The 18,957-nt window shown below is 37.0% G+C and overlaps 1 protein-coding gene and 1 long non-coding RNA gene across 15 annotated transcripts in view; one reads left to right on the top strand and one right to left on the bottom strand.

Annotated features, from left to right (window-relative positions):
- The window catches only part of LOC144311523 (L-lactate dehydrogenase B chain-like), a 146,409-nt gene that overhangs the window by 100,319 nt on the left and 27,133 nt on the right, over positions 1-18,957 (bottom strand). For 4 of the 14 annotated variants that reach the window (XR_013377144.1, XR_013377157.1, XR_013377148.1 and 1 more), the window contains exons 4-7: positions 18,184-18,267; positions 17,049-17,142; positions 9,468-9,530; positions 8,865-8,983 (exon numbers count right to left, since the gene is read on the bottom strand). Coding sequence is in view for 4 of the 14 variants with exons in the window: in XM_077894177.1 (XP_077750303.1) it covers positions 5,829-6,833 (1,005 nt within the window). In the remaining 10 variants the exon portion in view is untranslated. Of the gene's footprint in view, positions 1-5,564; positions 7,250-8,864; positions 8,984-9,467; positions 9,531-17,048; positions 18,107-18,183; positions 18,268-18,957 lie in introns of those variants that run through there. The other 10 variants (XR_013377138.1, XR_013377145.1, XR_013377163.1 and 7 more) reach the window with 6 other exon arrangements.
- LOC144311555 (uncharacterized) overlaps positions 1-18,957 on the top strand; it is a 45,604-nt gene that overhangs the window by 12,138 nt on the left and 14,509 nt on the right. The gene's annotated exons all lie outside the window — the stretch shown is intronic.

The raw sequence follows: 18,957 nt of genomic DNA, 5'->3' as shown, positions 1-18,957 counted from the left end.
TGGTGCTGCTGGGATGCATTGTGATAAAAAACATCCAGAAGCGTGGTCCTCCCAATAAAGCCCTATGAACAACATTTAACTTGTAGCATATTTTCTCAGTAACATGCTCTAACATAAAGCTGGGTTCTGTGTCATATTTATTATAGTCTTCCTCCTTCAGAGTTTTAATAGAAAATTAACTATGAACTCTTTAACTGATGCTTAATATATTAACAATTAAACTGGTCATAGCTGTATTACTCAGCTTCTCCAGGTCATCCACAGGCAAGTCTTTTCTTCACTATGCAAGAATGTCAATTTTGTTGTTTCTGCCATCTTTGTGAATAAAACCAGTGTTACTGAGATGTCCTTCGACAGATGAATGGATAAAGAAGATATATATATTATATATATATATATATACACACACACACACACAATGGAGATATATATATATATATATATATATATATATATATATACCTACATATACAATGGAATATTACTCAGCCATTGGAAAAGATAAATACCATTTATTTACATCAACATGAATGGAACTGGGGGGTACTATGCTGAGTAAAATAAGTCAATCAGACCATTATATGGTTTCACTCATATGCAGAATATAAGAAATAATGCAGAGGACTATAAGGGAAGGAGGGGAAACTGAATGGGAAAAAAATCAGAGAGGGAGACGAACCATGAAAGACTCAACTCTGGGAAACAAACTAAGGGTTGCTGAAGGGGAGATGAGCAGAGGGATGGGGTAATTGGGTGATGGGCATTAAGGAGGGTATGTGATATGATGAGCACTTGGTGTTATACTCAACTGACAAATTATTGAAAACTATATTTGAAATTAATGATGTATTATACATTGGCAAATTGAATTTAAATAAAAAAGAGAGAAAACAGTGTTATCAAACTGGGCAGTTGATACTTGAAAGGATAGAATTGGGGCCTAACCAACAGAGAGTATGCTAGGTAATCCTCTGGTTATTTTGTCTAGATAAAGCAGTCTGTTATTTGTATAATCCTGTTCTTGATCAGATTGCTTCTTGGTTCTTGGCTGGGTGCTCTGTCAGTTCCCCTGCCTGGGATGCGCTTTCACTGATTTTGCACCAGTGCTTCCTGCTGGCCATCTGGGTCTTCCCTAACTGCCTACTCAAAAGGAGCTCCAGGTTCCTCCCTATTAAAGAACTTTGCTTTATTTTCATCAGAGCACTCATCACCATCTGATACATATAGTTTTAAATTTTAAATACTGTCTAGCTTTCCCGATGAGAGGGCTTGCTCCAAAAGGGCAGGGACATCGTCTGTTTTGTGACCAAGTATATGGTTCCCAGAACCATAAGAGAGCTTGACCCCTTCAAAGGCTTTCAGTGAATATTCCTTGAATGAAAGAATGAGCCTTGAAAGCCAGAAAAATCACTATTAGGAATATCTAATAATCTGTATGTCAGATATTAATATTAATCTACAATGAGAAAGTGGCAGTCAGATAAAATAATGTATTCAAATAAAAACCTGGGCATTTATAAAATCTACCAGGCTAGATCTACTTATTCCTCATGGAAAGAAAGAAATGCTTCAGATCCAACTATTAAAAACTTGACTCTGTGGTTCTTATGCCTCAGGCTAATCCAGGAAGAAATATATCAATTAAAAATGCAGGAGATAGGGGATCCCTGGGTGGTGCAGCGGTTTAGTGCCTGCCTTTGGCCCAGGGCACGATCCTGGAGACCCGGGATCGAGTCCCACGTCGGGCTCCCGGTGCATGGAGCCTGCTTCTCCCTCTGCCTGTGTCTCTGCCTCTCTCTCTCTCTGTGTGACTATCATAAAAATAAATAAAAATTAAAAAAAAAAACAGGAGATATTTTGTTGATGGTTTCCTTTGCTGTGAAAACTCTTTTTATTTTGATGCAATCACAATAGTTTATTTTTGCTTCTCTTCCCTTGCTTGAGGAGACCTACCTAGAAGTTACTGCCTATGTTCTCTCCTAGGAGCGTTATGGCTTCAGGCCTCACATTTAAGTCTTTAATCTCTTTTGAGTTTATTTTTGTGTATGGTTTAATAAGAAAGTGGCTCAGTTTCATTCTTTTGCATTTAACTGTCCAGTTTTCCAGCACTATTTATCAAAAAGTTTGTCTTTTCCTCATTGTATATTCTCGTCTCCTTTGTCACAGAATAATTGACCATGTAAATGTAGGTTTATTCCTGGATTCCATTCTGCTCCATTGATCTATGTGTTTATACTGTTTTGGGGACTACAGCTTTGCAGGATATCTTGAAATATGGAATTGAGATACTTCGAGTTTTATTCTTTCTCAAGATTTCATTAGCTATTCAGGTTTTTTTGTGGTTCCATACAAATTTTAGTATTGTTTGTTCTAGTTTGGTGAAAAATGTTATTGATGTTTTGATAAGGATTGCTTTCTACCTATAGGTCACTTCGAGTAGTATTGACATTTTAACAATATCAATTCTTGTAATCTATGAGCATGGACTGTATTTCCATTTCTTTGTGTCACCTTCAATTTCTTTCATCAGTGTTTTATATAATTTCAGCCTTTCACTTCTTTGGGTAAGTTTATTCCTAGATATTTTATTCTTTTTGGTGCAATTGTAAATGGAAGTGTTTTCTTAATTTGTCTTTCTGCTACTTCATTAGTGTATAGTAAGGCTACCGATTTTCTAGATATTAATTTTGCATCCTGCAATTTTACTGAACTCATTTATTACTTCTAACAGGTTTTTTTTGTGGAATCTCTAGTTTTGTTTGTTTGTTTATTTGTTTGTTTAGTATAGTATCATGTAATGTGCAAAAAGTGACAGTTTAACTTCTTTTTTACCAATATGGATGCCTCTTATTTCTTTTTCTTGTCTGCTTGCTGTGGCAGACTTCTACTACCGCATTGAATAAAAGAGGTAAGAATAGATATCTTTGTCTTTTCCTGACCTTAGAGGAAAAGCTGTTTTTCACCACTGAATATGATGTTAGTTATGAATAGATATTTTTCCAAAGAAGATATACAGACAACCAACAGGTACATGAAAAGGTGCTTAACATTACTAATAATCAGGGTAATGCAAATCAAATGAGATATCATCTCACACCTGTAAGGATGGCTATTATGAAAAAGGCAAGAGATTAGTGTTGGCAAGAACGTGAAGGAAAGGGAATTCTTATGTACTGTTGGTGGGAATGTAAATTGCCATGGCCACTATGGAAAAACTGTCTGAGAAAAAAAAAAAAAAAGGAAAAACTGTCTGGAGGTTCCTCAAAAAATTAAAAACAGAACTACCGTATGATCCAACTATCCCACTTTTCTGTACCAAAGTAAATGAAATCACTATCTCAAGGAGATATTTGCACTTGCATGTTTATTGATGCCTTAGTCACAATAGTCAAGACACAGAAACAACCTAAGAGTCTGTCAATGTATGGAAGAAGAAAGAAAATCCCATATAAATATATATTATATGCCATATATTTATATATAATTCAGGAAGAGGCAAGAAGAAATCTTGCCAGTTGCAACAACATGGATGAAATTTGTGGTCATTATGCTAATTAAAATAAATCGCACAGAGAAAGACAAATACTATATGATTGTACTTATACGTGGATCTAAAAAATTGAATCCATAGAAACAAAAAATGTAAGAGATGTTCCTATTTTTGCAAAATATTCACTGATTTCCAAACAGATTTTCATATGAAATTTTTAAAAATGTTCTCATATTTTTGGTGCTTACTTTTATTACCTTGTAAGTTTATAACCCTCATAAATGTATCTATTTCCAAATTTAAGTGATATTTATTTGATTCCAAAACAAATTTATTCACTACACAACCTTTCAATCTAGATCAACACTTGTCAACTGTTAAGAACCTCTGTGGTAGCATTTCACACTGCAGAAGTGTGAAAAGTAGCTTCCCCAGAGAGAAATGAACCTTACTAAGACAGAATTTAATTACCTTTCCTGCTCAGTTGAGGCACCACAACTTGTCATTTAATACTTGGTGCAGTCCACATGACCCAATTATCCACAAATATCAGTAACTGAAAATATTCCATACCTTGCTAATTTGCAAATAATAAAATCTGTTGCAAGATGCTAAATCTGCACTCCAAAATGTTCTCTACCCAGTCATACTCCCAAAACTCTGAGGAATATGCTATAGATAATGATGGGTTTCCAATGCTCTTCACAAAATATTTGATAATGACCTTTGGTGAGTTTGAAAAGACAGTCTGTCTACACAGTGATTAAGAATGCAGAGTCTGGAATCAGTCATCTGGGTCTGAATCAAGCCCTGCCAGCAGTTTGCCACAGGATTAAGGAAGTTATTTGGTGCTTCTGAACATCAAGTTTCCAAATGAAGGAAATAACAGTGCCAACCTCAAAGTATTATGAGAATCACACATACCAAGGCACATAAACTCCTCAGCACAATATCAGGCACATACTGAGAAAGAAAGAAATGATAACTGCTTTGTGGCCAATATTTTTCAAATTTGGAGTTTATCTTTTTAATCATATTGATTACTTTGGTAATATACTGAGATTTTCAATTTGTACCTTCAGATGTGTACCTATACTTCCTAATTTCTCAATCATAATGATGTCCAGATAACTATGAGTACCAGTGGAGGGCTTAGTCCTAACATCATTTGGGTCCTTTCTGTGCATCGTATCCCTTGTTTACTCTTGTCCCACTCTACTGCACTGTCTCAAGATCTTTGTGCTCTTTCTCTCCATTTTACTCTTTGATCGCTCACCATCATTAGGTGGTGAGTCTGCATCAACCAATTACCATGGAAGGTTCTGGGTCCTGCTGATACGCTCTGTACCCAATAGTCTCACTCAGTCTCTTCCCATGAACAATCTGTCTTCTCATAATGGACAGGCCCATGTGCTTTAGCCACTGACTGAACCTGACTTTTTACAAGAGTGTGGAAATGGAAAGGGGGATTGGTAGAATGACACTTCTTTCAGTAGAAAGAGACATTTCCTGGCTGAAGCTAGAGCGGAAAACAGTCTCTACCTGCCCCCACTCCCACAAAAGTGAATGTTGTAACATTTCCTGTATGACCCATTTAAGTATCTATCTATCTGCCCACAGCAACTTAGGATGTTGCTGTTGGTCTGCTACTTGCTTAATGTCCTGTGATCTCTCTCATCATGGATTTGACTACAAATAAGCATGGGCTCATTAGTAGCTTCTATAACCACCAATGACCTATATACATGACCAAGAGGTGGGAATTTTGCTTCTTATTTTCAGGAGTTTTTAGAAAGACCAAGAATTTTCAGTTTCATAAGTATGAGTTGGTATTTTTAGTGAAAAAATATAAACAATACAAACAAGATCAGTTATAATTTCTATTCAGATAGATGTAATAATAATAACTTTATAGTGTAAGTTAATACCAGGCATGGGTACAAAAGTAATACATACTTGTTGTAGAAAATTTTTACATATACAAAGTATTACATATAAGAAAATTTAAATACCTGGCTTTCCTTTTCCCCTCTCTTAGACCATGCCCACAGTTGGCCACTGTCAATACTTCTAATTATAAGTCTGAATTGTCAAGCCACAAATTTGGGATTTTCTTTTCTTTTTTTTTTTTTTCACACTACAATAGTTAATTTTATTTGTTCAAGGCTCATATTGCAAGCATTAAACCAAGCATGGGCTTTGATTCTGTGAGCCCAGATTCACATATTTAGGAAGATAAAAGCAAACTGTGATCCATGTATATGGATGAAAAACTAAAGGCTCACAGTTAATCACATCATGGTTTTAAATTTCTATAGCCTAGAAGCCAGAAGTCACATCACAGATCTTTTAGGGCTTTCTGGATGTCCCACAAGGTATCCGCACTTTTCTTGAGCTGGGCAAACTTATCATCCTTCAGCTTCTGATTGATCACACTGGTTAAGCCCTGAGCGTCCAGGATACACGGAAGACTCAGGAAGACTTCGTTCTCAATACCATACATGCCCTTTACCATTGTTGACACTGGATGAATCCTGGAGAGATTTTTCAACATGGATTCAATGAGATCAGCTACACTTAATCCAATAGCCCAGCTGGTATATCCTTTTAGCTTGATGATTTCATAGGCACTTTCAACCACCATCTTATGCACTTCCTTCCAATTTTCACTGTTGTTGTCTGTTCCCATTTCTGGATTCAGTTCCTGAAGAGAAACACTTGCCACATTCACTCCACTCCACAGAGCCACACTTGAGTCGCCATGTTCTTCCAAAATCCATCCATGGCAGCTGCTGGGATGAATGCCAAGTTTTTCAGCCATAAAATAGTGAAATCTAGCAGAATCCAGATTACACCCACTTCCAATCACACGGTGCTTGGGTAGTCCACTTAGTTTCCAGGTAACATATGTAAGAATATCCACTGGGTTGGAAACCACAATTATGATACAATCAGGACTGTACTTGACTATCTGAGGAATAATGAATTTGAAGACATTAACATTCCTTTGCACCAGATTGAGGCGGCTCTCTCCCTCCTGCTGACGGACTCCTGCAGTCACCACCACAATCTTAGAATTGGCAGTCACAGAGTAATCTTTATCTGCCACAATTTTAGGTGTCTGTAGAAATAAGCTCCCATGCTGTAGATCCATCATTTCTCCTTTGATTTTATCTTCTAAAACATCCACAAGGGCAAGTTCATCAGCCAGAGACTTTCCCACAATGCTGATGGCACATGCCATACCAACTTGTCCAACACCCACTACAGTGATCTTATTGTTTGGGATCGTGGCCTCTTCTTCTGCAACTGGTGCAATCAGTTTTTCCTTAAGAGTTGCCATTGTGCCCTGAGACCAGCGGCTGTAAGGGTCACGCGAAGGAGACCAGGTTAGCTGCCTGCGTCTCCTCCGGCATAGGATCCGCTCTCCTCCGGCGCAGGATCCGCCTCTTTATTTTCTTGATCACTGTTTTAAGCCTTTTTGGTAGTAGAAACATAATATTAACCAATAGATGATATTCTTAGTTCATTCTAATTTTTTTCCTTCATAACATTAGAATTTTACTGCCTATCTTCTTTTTTTCTTTTTCAGGATTATAGTTGCACTTAGAGGTTTATGTAAGAGCAAGATATCTGGAAGGATGTGGGATGTGGTAGTTGTCTGCTCCTCAGGCACATTGCTCCAGGACAAATCTGATAGATGCTGCATGCTTTCCACATGGCCACCATAGAAGGCTGCTGCCAGGAGCCAATCCTGAGCTGCCCCCATTCAAAAGAAGAATACTTAGAATATTTTTGTTTCCCAAAAAGAATGTCTTAGTTTGAGTTATCATGTCTGGAAAAGAATGAAGGTGCAAACCAGAATAAAGTGGTCTGAGCCAGATTCCATTCCAAAGAGTACTAGTGAAAAACCAGGAAGAATGAGACAAGGAAGGATAAAAGTTCAAGATAAATAGGTGTTATTGAGATTAATGCTGTGAACGGTGGCTCTTCAGAGAGAAAAACAGCCCCCAACAGACAGGACTGGCCTGGAACTATCAGCTAGACTTTGGTTTTGCTAAGAACTGGCCTGACACTCACAGCTAGGTCTCGGTGTTCTGTTAGGCAAGAGTAATTTCACAGACCTTCAGCATCAGAGAAGGGCACTCTGATTGTAATGATTAGGACAAAAAAAAATCATATTATAATTATATCTTAAAACAGATAAAAACATGAACATTGCCCAAGCCATTAAAAACAACCAATTATCTTCCTAACCATGTTCATATGAGTGCCTGCTACTTCTTTACCAGTTACAGATATAACCTCACTTTATTCCTCCCATCTTATAGGTAAGATTTAAGATACCCAATCATAGAATCAACCTTGCTTCCTGACCACATTCAATCCTGAACAAAGAACAGTTATCTTGAACTCTCCTCCAGAATATCTAACACAGTTTAAAATGTGTAAATCATTTTTAACAGTTTCTTACATAGATGTCCCACAGTTCCCTATGCGGTACTTTCTCTGTAACAAACATTAGACCAAATTTGTTCAACAGCAGATGTATTCTTGCTGGTCTTTGGTTGTAGGGTATTGAGACATTCTTTTCTGCTGGTACCTCTTGATGAGTTTACAGAATATATCATAGACTTGTCCATTTGAAGGAGAGAGGCAGAAGTTGTGCATGGACTCAGACCAAGCAAGTTCCTGCCACCTTTTTTGGTGATGGGGGAGACAATGCCATCACCACAATCCCCGCTATCTCTCAAATCAAAGGTATGAGTCTCCTCTCCAATTCTCTTATCAGTGCCTGCCATAGCATTCTGATCTTCCATAGGTACTTTAAGCAATGTGGAATTCCATTGGACACAAGAAATCAAGAAGTTGGCCTGGGCCAAATAGAGTTCTTCTCTTGCTCAAGGCTTACTCAATGCTGGCACATTTTTAGGTTACCCAGTTAATAAAATGGGCAGTACTCCAATAAGTGGAATAAATTGCTGCCAAAATTTAAGCAAGCCTACTAAATGTTGAAGAGTTCAGCAATTCATTGTCTGTGAAGCTATCTCTTTTCATGCCCAAGATTCTTGGATTCCAAAAAATTCGCTGAAGTGTCAGACCCCTGTGTTTTTAGAAGAAGAAGAGAAGAAAAAGAAGAAGAAGAAGAAGAAGAAGAAGAAGAAGAAGAAGAAGAAGAAGAAGAAGAAGAAGAAGGAGAAAAGAAGTACATGTATACTAAGGCACCTATCATACAAGCAAATTTTCTTGTCCTATCGACTGATATTATCAATGTAATAAATGGCCAATGCCCCAGGAACTAATTGATTCACTTAGTGAAAAACTAATTCTTTTGGTAACTTCTATATATTGACATTAAAAAAATACTACTCACCATAAAGAAGAATGAAATCTTGGCATTTGTGACAACATGGCTGGACCTTGAAGGTATTAAGCTACATGAATTAAGTCACAGAAAGACAAATACCATATGATTTCTTTCATATGTGGAATCTAAATAAACGAAACAAATAGACGAAACAATACAAAATCTAATAAACATAGAGAACACATAGAAGATTATCAGAGGGGAAGAGAATTGGAGGGTGAGCAATATAGATAAAGGAGGTCAATTATATATGGTGACAGTAAATAGGCTTTGGTGATGATCACTTTGTAACACAAATGGATGTTGAATTATAATGTTGTACACCTAAAAGTTATGTAATATACTAATTTTATCTCAGTTTATTTATTTTTTATCTCAGTTTTTTTTTTAAAAAAACTTCTAAAATGGATAATTTTTTTAAACTGGCAAAGCAAGTAAATGTTTTTTTTTTTTTTTAACTTATGGTCGAACTGTAAAATGACAACCACTTTGGCCAACAGTTTAGTAGCCTCCTAAAAAATAAAATATAAAAGCAAAGAAAATGTGGGCCATTTATATGCATGCACATAAACCAATATTCCCTAAAATTTAGAATATAAACGTACTTACATAAAAAATAAAGCCTCAGAAACACTCCAGAGTCATCTATAGAACAGCTTTCAAAGTATCATCCTTGAAAAAAAAAAAAAAGTATCATCCGTGGAAAAGATATACCTAAATAAATATATTAGAAATATTACAGGGATCCCTGGGTGGCGCAGCGGTTTGGCGCCTGCCTTTGGCCCAGGGCGCGATCCTGGAGACCCGGGATCGAATCCCACGTCGGGCTCCCGGTGCATGGAGCCTGCTTCTCCCTCTGCCTGTGTCTCTGCCTCTCTCTCTCACTGTGTGCCTATCATAAATAAATAATTAAAAATAAAAAAAGAAATATTACAAATGAAAAGATGAGGGCAGCTAGTTTTGACAAAAATAAGTAAAAATGCAATATTGATTTCAGGTAATATAAATTTTATGGTAAAATACACCAGATTAAAAGAAGAATATCAATATTTATAAGTAGGTTTAATCAAGAAAAATATAGTTTATGAACCTTCTGACTGAAAAATTTTCTTTAACATTTCTTGTATAGGTCTACCAGCAACAAATTTTCTCAGCTATGTGTGTATGTATGAGAGAGAGAGAGAGAGAAAGAGAGAGAGAACACTTCATTTGCCTTCATTTTGAAACAAATTGTATTATAAAATTCAAAGTTTTTTCCTTCCAGAACGTTAAAGTTACTTTTAAAAAAAACAAAAGTAAAGCTATCTTTTAGTTTGCATGGTTTTTGACAAGAAATCTGTGATAATTCTTCTCTTTGTCCCTGTACATGATGAGTCTTTTTTCCTCTGGTTTCCTTTTATATTCAAAATTGGAAGTATATCTGGTCCCTTTTTGCTGAATATTTTTCTGTTTCCCACCCACCTTCACATATGACTCCAATTACATGTATATTAATCAGCTTAACATTATCCCACAGGTCCCTGATGCTCTGCTCATTTGTCTCCGTCTTTTCTTCCTCACTGTGCTTTTCCTTTTGGATAGTCTCTATGGCTGAGAGCTTGCTGTTTTCTGTGCTGTCTAATGAGCTGTTGACCCTAATCAACTGTATTATCCTTTTTGCATATTGTACTTTTCAGCTCTAGAAGTTCCATTTGGGCTATTTTTCTCTTTTCATCATGTACCTTTTTGAATATATCGAGCACATATATAATTATTGTTTTAACATCCTCATTTGCTAGTTTCATAATCTTTTTAATTTCCAGGGATATTTTCTAGATTCATTTCTATTTTCATGTAATTATAATCACATGTTCTGGGGGTACCAGGGTGGCTCCGTCAGTTAAGGATCTGCCTTCAGCTCAGGTCATGATCTCAGGGTCCTGGGATCAAGCGTGTTGTCGGGCTCTCCACTCAGCAGGGAATCTGCTTCTCCCTCTCACTCTCCATCTGTGCTCTCTCCTTCAAATAAATAAAATCTTAAAAAAAAATAATGATCACATTTTCTGCTTCTTTGCATGGCTGGTTAGTTTTGTAGTTGATGCCATTCATTGTGAATTTTATGTTGTTCTTTGCTGGGTTTTGCTGTATTCCTTTAAACAACATAGGATTTTGTTCTGGCATGCAGTTAAGTTACTCAGAACGGGGTAAATCATTTTGAAGCTTAAAGGTTTCAAGTTTTATAGAGATATGTCAAAAGCAGCCTTTAGCATAGAGCCAATTTATGACCACAACTAAGCTGAAACTCTTCTAAGCATCCTACCCAATACCTTTTGTATGATAAATTATTTCCACTTGGATGGTGGAAACATAGACTATTAGCAGCCAGTCTGAGCTCTAAGAATTTTTCGTCCTAGTCTCTTTGTGATATGTTCCCCACTCTGATTTCAGACAGTTTCCTCTCATGCATTATAGAGATGAGTATTCAACCAAACACTTGTGGGAGGTCTCTGCATGTCACTAGAGCTCTATCTCTGTGCTGCTTCCTCCTCCTGGTACATTGTCCTGCAAATTCTAGCTAATTTGGCTTTTGTGGGTTCAATTCTCTTTCTCCTCATTTTAGCAAGCTCTCTGATCTCTGACTGCACCTTCCATAAGCTAAGCAGTAAACTAATATAGTTGTAGACCTTACTTTGTCTCTTTTCTATAGGATATCACAGTCCTGTGTTATCTTTTGTCCAATGTCTAAAAACCATTGTTTTATAAATATATTGCCAGGTTTTCTATTTCTTTCAAATGACAAGTCTTAATTACTCCATCTTGGATGGAAGTAGAAGAAACACATGAAAAGCTTTAACTGTGTTCAAAAACATATATTTCTATTAATTTTATTTCAGTGGTGAAATGCAGGAATAGATAACAGGCCCAGTATTTTGAAGGCCTGGGAAGAGAAATATATTGAGAAACAAGAGAATATGTTATACTTGGTAAATCATCCCTTCAAACAGCCCAGTGTCTAGCAAAACCAAACAGGGTGTGTTTAATCTAATTTAGTTGTTTAAGGGAATGTGGATATTTCAAAGTATTTTTTTCCCTTTAGTCAAATGACATTTCCCCACACTCTGAATCCCTACTTATTAGAAAAATTTCTTTTTGAATCAAAGAGATTTAAAATTAGATATCCTGCCTAATTAATTGTTCTCCTCCTAGAGGGAGAAAGACATTTCTAGGAATTCACTTTTGTTCCATCTTCCTCATGGAATCAATTAACTGTTGCACCATGACAAAATGAAAGTCATTAACATAATATTACTATGTCCTGTCTGGCTTCCTGTGTTCCTCTCATGTCAAAATTGCTGTCTAAAAACAATGTATAAGTCTGCCTCTTTCAATTAGACTGGGCAATTTTACCCTTGTGAATTACCCAAATTTAGACCCCCAGAGACTTGTGAGTGACTACATGTTCCCAAAGAGTCATTAAATTCACCAGCATTTGCTCATAGTAACCCATCTTTCTTGCCAAGCCCTTGCTGAGTAATTCATCTCTATAGTTGTTCCAAGATAAAAATTGCTTTGAAAGGTGTTTAGCCCTGTTAGTCTTGTTTGCCAAAATTGTGCCACAACTGCGGCTATAGCAGTAACCACTGTGAGATGGCACTTACTCTCATGGCTGTATTGTTGTTTTTTAGAATGGTTTTAAATGTGCGACAGTATTTCATTTTTCTCACAAAAGTCCCACATGCACAAGGTGGCTAATGCTGTTTGTTTCTCTCCAACTGCAATCAATAGAAAAACACAAACGAAATCTTGCCTCTCAAAAATAAAAACTAGATGTGAACATATAAATAGAAAAATTGCATGTGTTACAAAAAAGGAAAAAAAAGAAAGGAAACCCAGAAGCATAGAAATCTTAAATCATAATTTTTTTTAAAAAAAGTTGAGTATTATAACTCTAATAATATTGTACAAGTAAATAGCATTTGAGTGTGTCTCAATAAATGAAGAAGTCACTAACAAAGAAATCAGCCATCAATAAAATAGCTTGTTTTAAAAAATGAGTTAAATACAACCTCCATCACTCTTCAAATTCACAAGCTTTCCTGTAATTTTATGTAAACTATCACTGATCACCACATTATTTCTTCAAAGTAAGTGACATTGTAAACTTCACCAAAGTGAAATATCCTAAGTTATGAATTAGCAATAATCTTACTACAACAGTTTGAAAATGCTTGAAGATGTTGCATTTTGAATATACAAGAAGGAAATTACATTAAAAAGACAAGTTATTAATCCATCTTTCTAATTACAATAGAGAAATTATATTGGAGTTCAACTTCCAGACTTACCTTTGATAATTTAAATGTACTTGAAATAATTTAAATAGTTATGAAACAATTTATTTGCCCATGTTGTATGAAGCAGTAGCTCCCTATCTCATCACAATGGTAAACCCAAAAGAAGGTTCACATGCAAACATATTTACGTTATTGGGCCATTTTTATTGACCCACTGTAAAGAATGGATTCTGATGGGGTGCCTGGGTGGCTCAGCAGTTGGGTGCCTGTGTTCCGCTCAGATCCTGATCGTGATCCTGGAATCCAGAATCGAGTTCTGCATGGGGCTCCCTGTGAGGAGCCTGTTTTTCCCTCTGCCTATGTCTCTGCCTCCCTCTCTCTCTGTGTCCCTCATGAATAAATAAATAAATCTTAAAAAAAAAAAAAAAGAAACTGGATTCTGAAATCATACAGTCCTTGGTTTGCTTTATTGATGATACATTTACTTACTATGCTGAGAATGATGCTTGGTATTAGAGCTCACTAAATATACATAAAATTAGGAAAGGAATGTTCTGGGGAATTAACATACTATCCCTTTCCTATAAAATAGAGATAATATTAAGTAATTCTCCAAATGATATATGATAAATCATAAATAATGCTTGAAGAGAGTTCAATACAAATGCCCAACACTGTTAGTACTCAAATATAGTTTCTAAAAACCCACTTATTGGGGCATAAATAACTAGCACCTACTAAATCCCATAGTTAACTGCTTTCTTTTGTCACCACTCTTTTTACCAAATCCCCCCCTGTAAGCAGACAGACTTGCTTCCAACTTTAAATAGAAAATAGAGGCCATTAAACAGGAGGTAAGAGGCCCCCATATGGTTGACTTGCCACCAACCGTCTATTTGGTCTCCTAAAATGATAATGCTCTATCAGGAGTTCAGCATTGGTCTTGGTTACTGACAAGTTGGACATTCAGAGGCAGCAGTAAATACACAGGCCTTGGTACATGGGAGAGCTTTCTATTGGATCCAGGTATACCCCCATCTCTAGCATCATGGCCACTCTGTTCACATTCCAGGGTGTTCGTATCTATACCCCATCAGTTCCAGAGTGACTGATCATAGGGACTGGATATGATCATGCCAAATGGCCAAGTCATTTTGTCTGTTTGGTTATTTAGTGCCACTTCCATGGTGTATTTTCTATTAGGCATTAGGATCTGGGAAAAATCTTCACGCCTTGTGAGGGACCACTTCCCTTAGCCTTTGTATTCCTTCCTCTAGTGTCTGCCATTTCCACTTCACTCAGGTGATTGTTTCATCTGGTTTCTAAGATCCAACAGAACAGTAAGTTTGTTCCACTGCCAGGAGTCCTTGCTAGAGTGTTAAATCCTACATCACATGGAAGCAACCCCAGGTCAAAAAGGTTTTTTTATACAGTCTTACTTCTGGGGACCCCTGATTGAGTCTCATCAAAATCCAATCACAAACATACTCCTCTGGCTCCTGCCAGTACATGTTAAATAATTCTCGACACTCCTTCGGTGTGTTATTTCTTTCCTCTCTTATCAGGCTCAGCATAACCCCAGTGGGGTTGGGTTTGGGATTTAGATTACCAGCTTCATAACTAGGAGAGAGGGTGGGGAATTCCTGAAAGGAACACTTGTTGTCTTGTAGGGTAGAGGCTTCTGGAACATCTTCCAACAAGAAAAATAAATAGTCCTTGCTAAGAAGAAGGGGACAACATCTATAAATTCTGAGGGTTTGGGGAACTGTGAAGCCAAAAATCCCCAGAGACATTCTCCTAGATGTCTTCTAATCTATGTACTGAGGTCCCAGGACCTACATTGGCTGAGCATTTAAACGTCTCTGCAGCTCTGTGACTTTAACTACAAAATCCTGTGTCTGCTCCTTGGCTGGGTATGGTCTTCCACTGTAGAAGATATGGGGCTGTTTGTAAGCTGCCAGAAATTCCCTGTGGTGCTTACAGTTAACTTAACTATTTGTTAACCATACCTTAGTTTCTCATTATCTCTTGTAGAACATCAATAGAACTTAGCAATAATCAGCCCTCTGGCTGTCTGGTTCCCCAAATCATAAGTGAAACCTTGAATAACTGGGCCTCCAATTGCACCAGGACCCACATTCTTTTCAGGATAAGGTTCTCCTCACCATCTGAGCAAAGAACAAGCCAAACCCCAAATCCTATCTTAGTTTCTGTTTTCTCAGACCCCTCCCAGACTCCCTGTGCCAATTTATGTCCTCCAAGAAGCAGGTGCCAAGATGAGTTCAGACATGAAGGTATAAATTGGGGTTAATGTCTGCAGGGGATAAAGGAAGATGGAGCAGGAATAAGCAGGGAGAGCATTCAGATTGGGATGCCAATCTGACATCTATGAAAGAAGAGAGGGAAGGAAGGACTAGATAAGAAATCCCCAGACCACAGCTCAGTTGTGAGAAAGTTTTGACCAGGCCAACAGGGATGGGCATTCCTAAGCAAAGCCTGCTCATTTGGACTAGGGCAGGAATGAGCCCTAAAACCTCTGCCATGCTCAGTCAATGGCTAAGAGCAAACCAGGGGAAGTGTGGTCTAAGCCTCCCACAAGAGCAGCAACTAGAGATGACCCCTATGCTGCCTAGAGCTAGCTGGCTCTCTCAAAGGATAACTGATCAGTGCAGGTCCATGGCCAACACATTTGATGTGCTTGTGAGATGAGAGGAGATCTGCATACTGAGAAATGAGAGGAGATCTGGACTTTGGGAATAAATTAATGATGAGTGCATAGACAGCTAAATTTGACAAAGGCAAGTAGTAGAGAAAATGAAAAGTTGTACTAGAAAGAGCTGTCACAATTCACTACGGTTCAGGTGATGAGTGATACCTGAATGATCATATCAAGCATGAAATTTAACCAATAAAATTACCAAAATGATTTAATCAAATCTACATTGTAAGGAAGGCAAAAATACGAACAATGAGTGAAGTGAGTGGAGGAAGAGACCAGAATTAATATTTTACATATATGAAGTCACAGAACAATTTTTCTAGGAATAAAGAATCAAGAAATAACAGTATAAGCATTTTATTCAAAAATTTAAAGTAAATGATAGAAGTAACAAAATAATTGAAAGTGGTGTCTCTAGGGAGCAGAATCTGTGATGGAAAGAGGTTTAGCATAGGACTGCTGTTTTTCTTTTTAAGCCTTTGGTATTATTTGACTTTTTAAACTCTGTCAATATTGAACTTTGATTAAAATATTAAAATTAAATTTTAAAAGGCAAATAAAGTCTACCCCATAGTTAATTGTAAATTCTAATGAATTATTTATGCAATTTTCAGATACTATACTGTTGAAAAGTACATTAGAACTTATACTTAACTCATACTCACTAAAGGGACATATGTTTACTCTCACTTCATATTTCACCAGAAGTGTTTTAGCACGCAAAATTAAAAAGACCATCTACTGTGTTGTTAAGAGATTTTAAAAGGAATGTTTTTAAGTCAGTCAGTGGGGAATTTTGTGGGGTTTTTAGCTCGTTTTCTGATAATATACACTTGGCTTAAGATCCGCATGTGTCAGCTGTTATCAGCTGCCTGTGTGCGTCACCGAGTTGGCTTTGTGGTATTATCTGTAGCCAAAGGAAACACAGAGGAAATCATCACAGCAGCTCCACACATTTTAATCAGTAAAAAAAAAAAAAAAAAAAAAAAAATCTGTTCCCCCACTGGTATTTTCATACATACCTTCAACAGCAAAGCCTATTACAGCAATAAAAAATTGCAAAACAAAAAATTGTATATGGATTCTAAGAGCTGCTAATTCAGTCTTAAAAAACATAATTTAACTAAAGTCAATAATTCTAGAAAACCTCCTAGTCTTAAAATTTGCATTGACCTTTTCCACAACAGTGTCACTTACTTTTTTGCTTAAGAGCTGTTTCCACAATCTTTCCTTCTTGCTTTCACACCTGATTCAGGAAAGCCTCATCTTCCAGTAGGCAAAATCAAAGCCCCTCCCCCCAAAGGAAAAATAGGACATGTAAAAATTAATTTTGAATGGAAATTGTAAGCAATATCCTTCATCATCATGTACCAAGCATAAACTGTCCCATAACATGAAGCACTGGAATTATTCAACTTATCTTCCATATCAAATTATTCCCAGATCTGAGCCTTCACTCACCAAGGTAGGGAAGCTGCTGATCGTATCAACCATCACTAGTGTTTCCTCCCATGCCCTTCAAAGTGTTATACAAAGACTCTGGGATCCAGAGGAAATGTGAAGTTCCCTGGTTCGTATTGCATTGTGGTTGTCATCTTAACTGTTCCTTCTTTGAGCACACATTGTGCCATGGTGCATTTATCCTTCATCATTGGGCCTGCTGACAGAGCAGCCTCTAGAGATTTACAAAGACAGCTCTTTCTAGCTCCCTCAGTGGGCATCGCCTTAATCACTGGAACTCTGATGGCTTCCAAGACTTTGGGATGCCTGGGTGGCTCAGCGGTTGAGCATCTGTGTTCAGCTCAGGGCACAATCCTGGAATCCAGATAGAGTCCCTCTGATGCAGGGAGCCTGCTTCTCCCTCTGCCTCTTGTCTCTGCCTTGCTCTCTCTGTGTGTGTCTCTCATGAATAAATAAAAAATCTTAAAAAAAAAAAAAAGACTTCCAAGATTTTGCCTTCACAAATGCCTTCATGACAATCCTCCATGAGACCAGCAAGCTTCTGTTTCTTTTCCATTCTTTTTTCAATTAAGTCTGCTCCACCAGGGCAGAGAAGAGATGGGGCATGGGGGAGTTGCTCCATTAAATTATTAGTACCTTGTCCTACCACAGTTATTAAAATGATTTCAGTTACTTGTCCAGTTTTCCTTAAGGTAATGAAGAGTGAGTATATAAATGCTTATTTTCATGCCTGAAATAATTACAGTAATCCTTTGCTAACCGTGCTCTCAGAGCTGACAAAATAGTTGGTTGGAAATACTTTTTCATAGAGAGTAAAAGGTTGGACAGGGAAAAAAAAAGTTTATATATATATATATATATCAAATCATACTTATCATTAAAACTTGTTCTGGTAGAAAATCTTCCCTGAGCTCCTCTTTCAATTGTTCTACAACCACTGCTGCTGTCTTGTGATCTGTTGAGGCAGATGTACTCATAAGCTTGATCACTCAGTTAAAGGGATTGAAAACCATCACCTACTTGCTTGAAAATTAATGTCTTACATTTGCCTTCTTCTTCTATATAAAGCCAAAGGCCTTACCCTAAACAAGCATGAAAGGCAACTGAAAGAAGAAATTCATATAGATAGATCTTCACAACATTAAAGGTGTTATACCTATAAAACTTATTTATTTTTCTGGTGATGCATCAGGCTCCCTTCTCCTTGATAAGATTGCTTCTCCCTCTGCCTGCTGCTCCCCTTGCTTGTGCTTTCTCTTTCTGTTATATAAATAAATAAAATTTTAAAACTTATTTCTTTTTCTGAATTTAATAATGCCTGACTATGGCTTGCCACTCACCAAGGATGGCAACAATTTCTACATTACTTATCATTAGTGCTCACCTATTCCCTTTCACAAAATGCTTATGACTTTTAATAAGTTATCAAGATGATTAAGAAGTATTATTTTCCCATACTAGTCTTCTCTGCATTTGTTGAAAGGATAAAATTTAAAAGATCTTTTCTCTCTGGATACCCCTATTGATCTATACCCAGGTCTGAAAGAGAAAAGAGAAATCTGAAGGTTTGGTATTCTTTTGCTGCATAAGGATCCCTGAAGCACCTGTTAAAATACTAATTTTTGGCTGCTGTTCCTGGATATTA

The sequence above is a fragment of the Canis aureus genome, chromosome 1, assembly GCF_053574225.1.
Source record: "Canis aureus isolate CA01 chromosome 1, VMU_Caureus_v.1.0, whole genome shotgun sequence".
NCBI classification, from domain to species: domain Eukaryota; kingdom Metazoa; phylum Chordata; class Mammalia; order Carnivora; family Canidae; genus Canis; species Canis aureus.
This window is presented reverse-complemented; position numbering and strand designations above follow the sequence as displayed.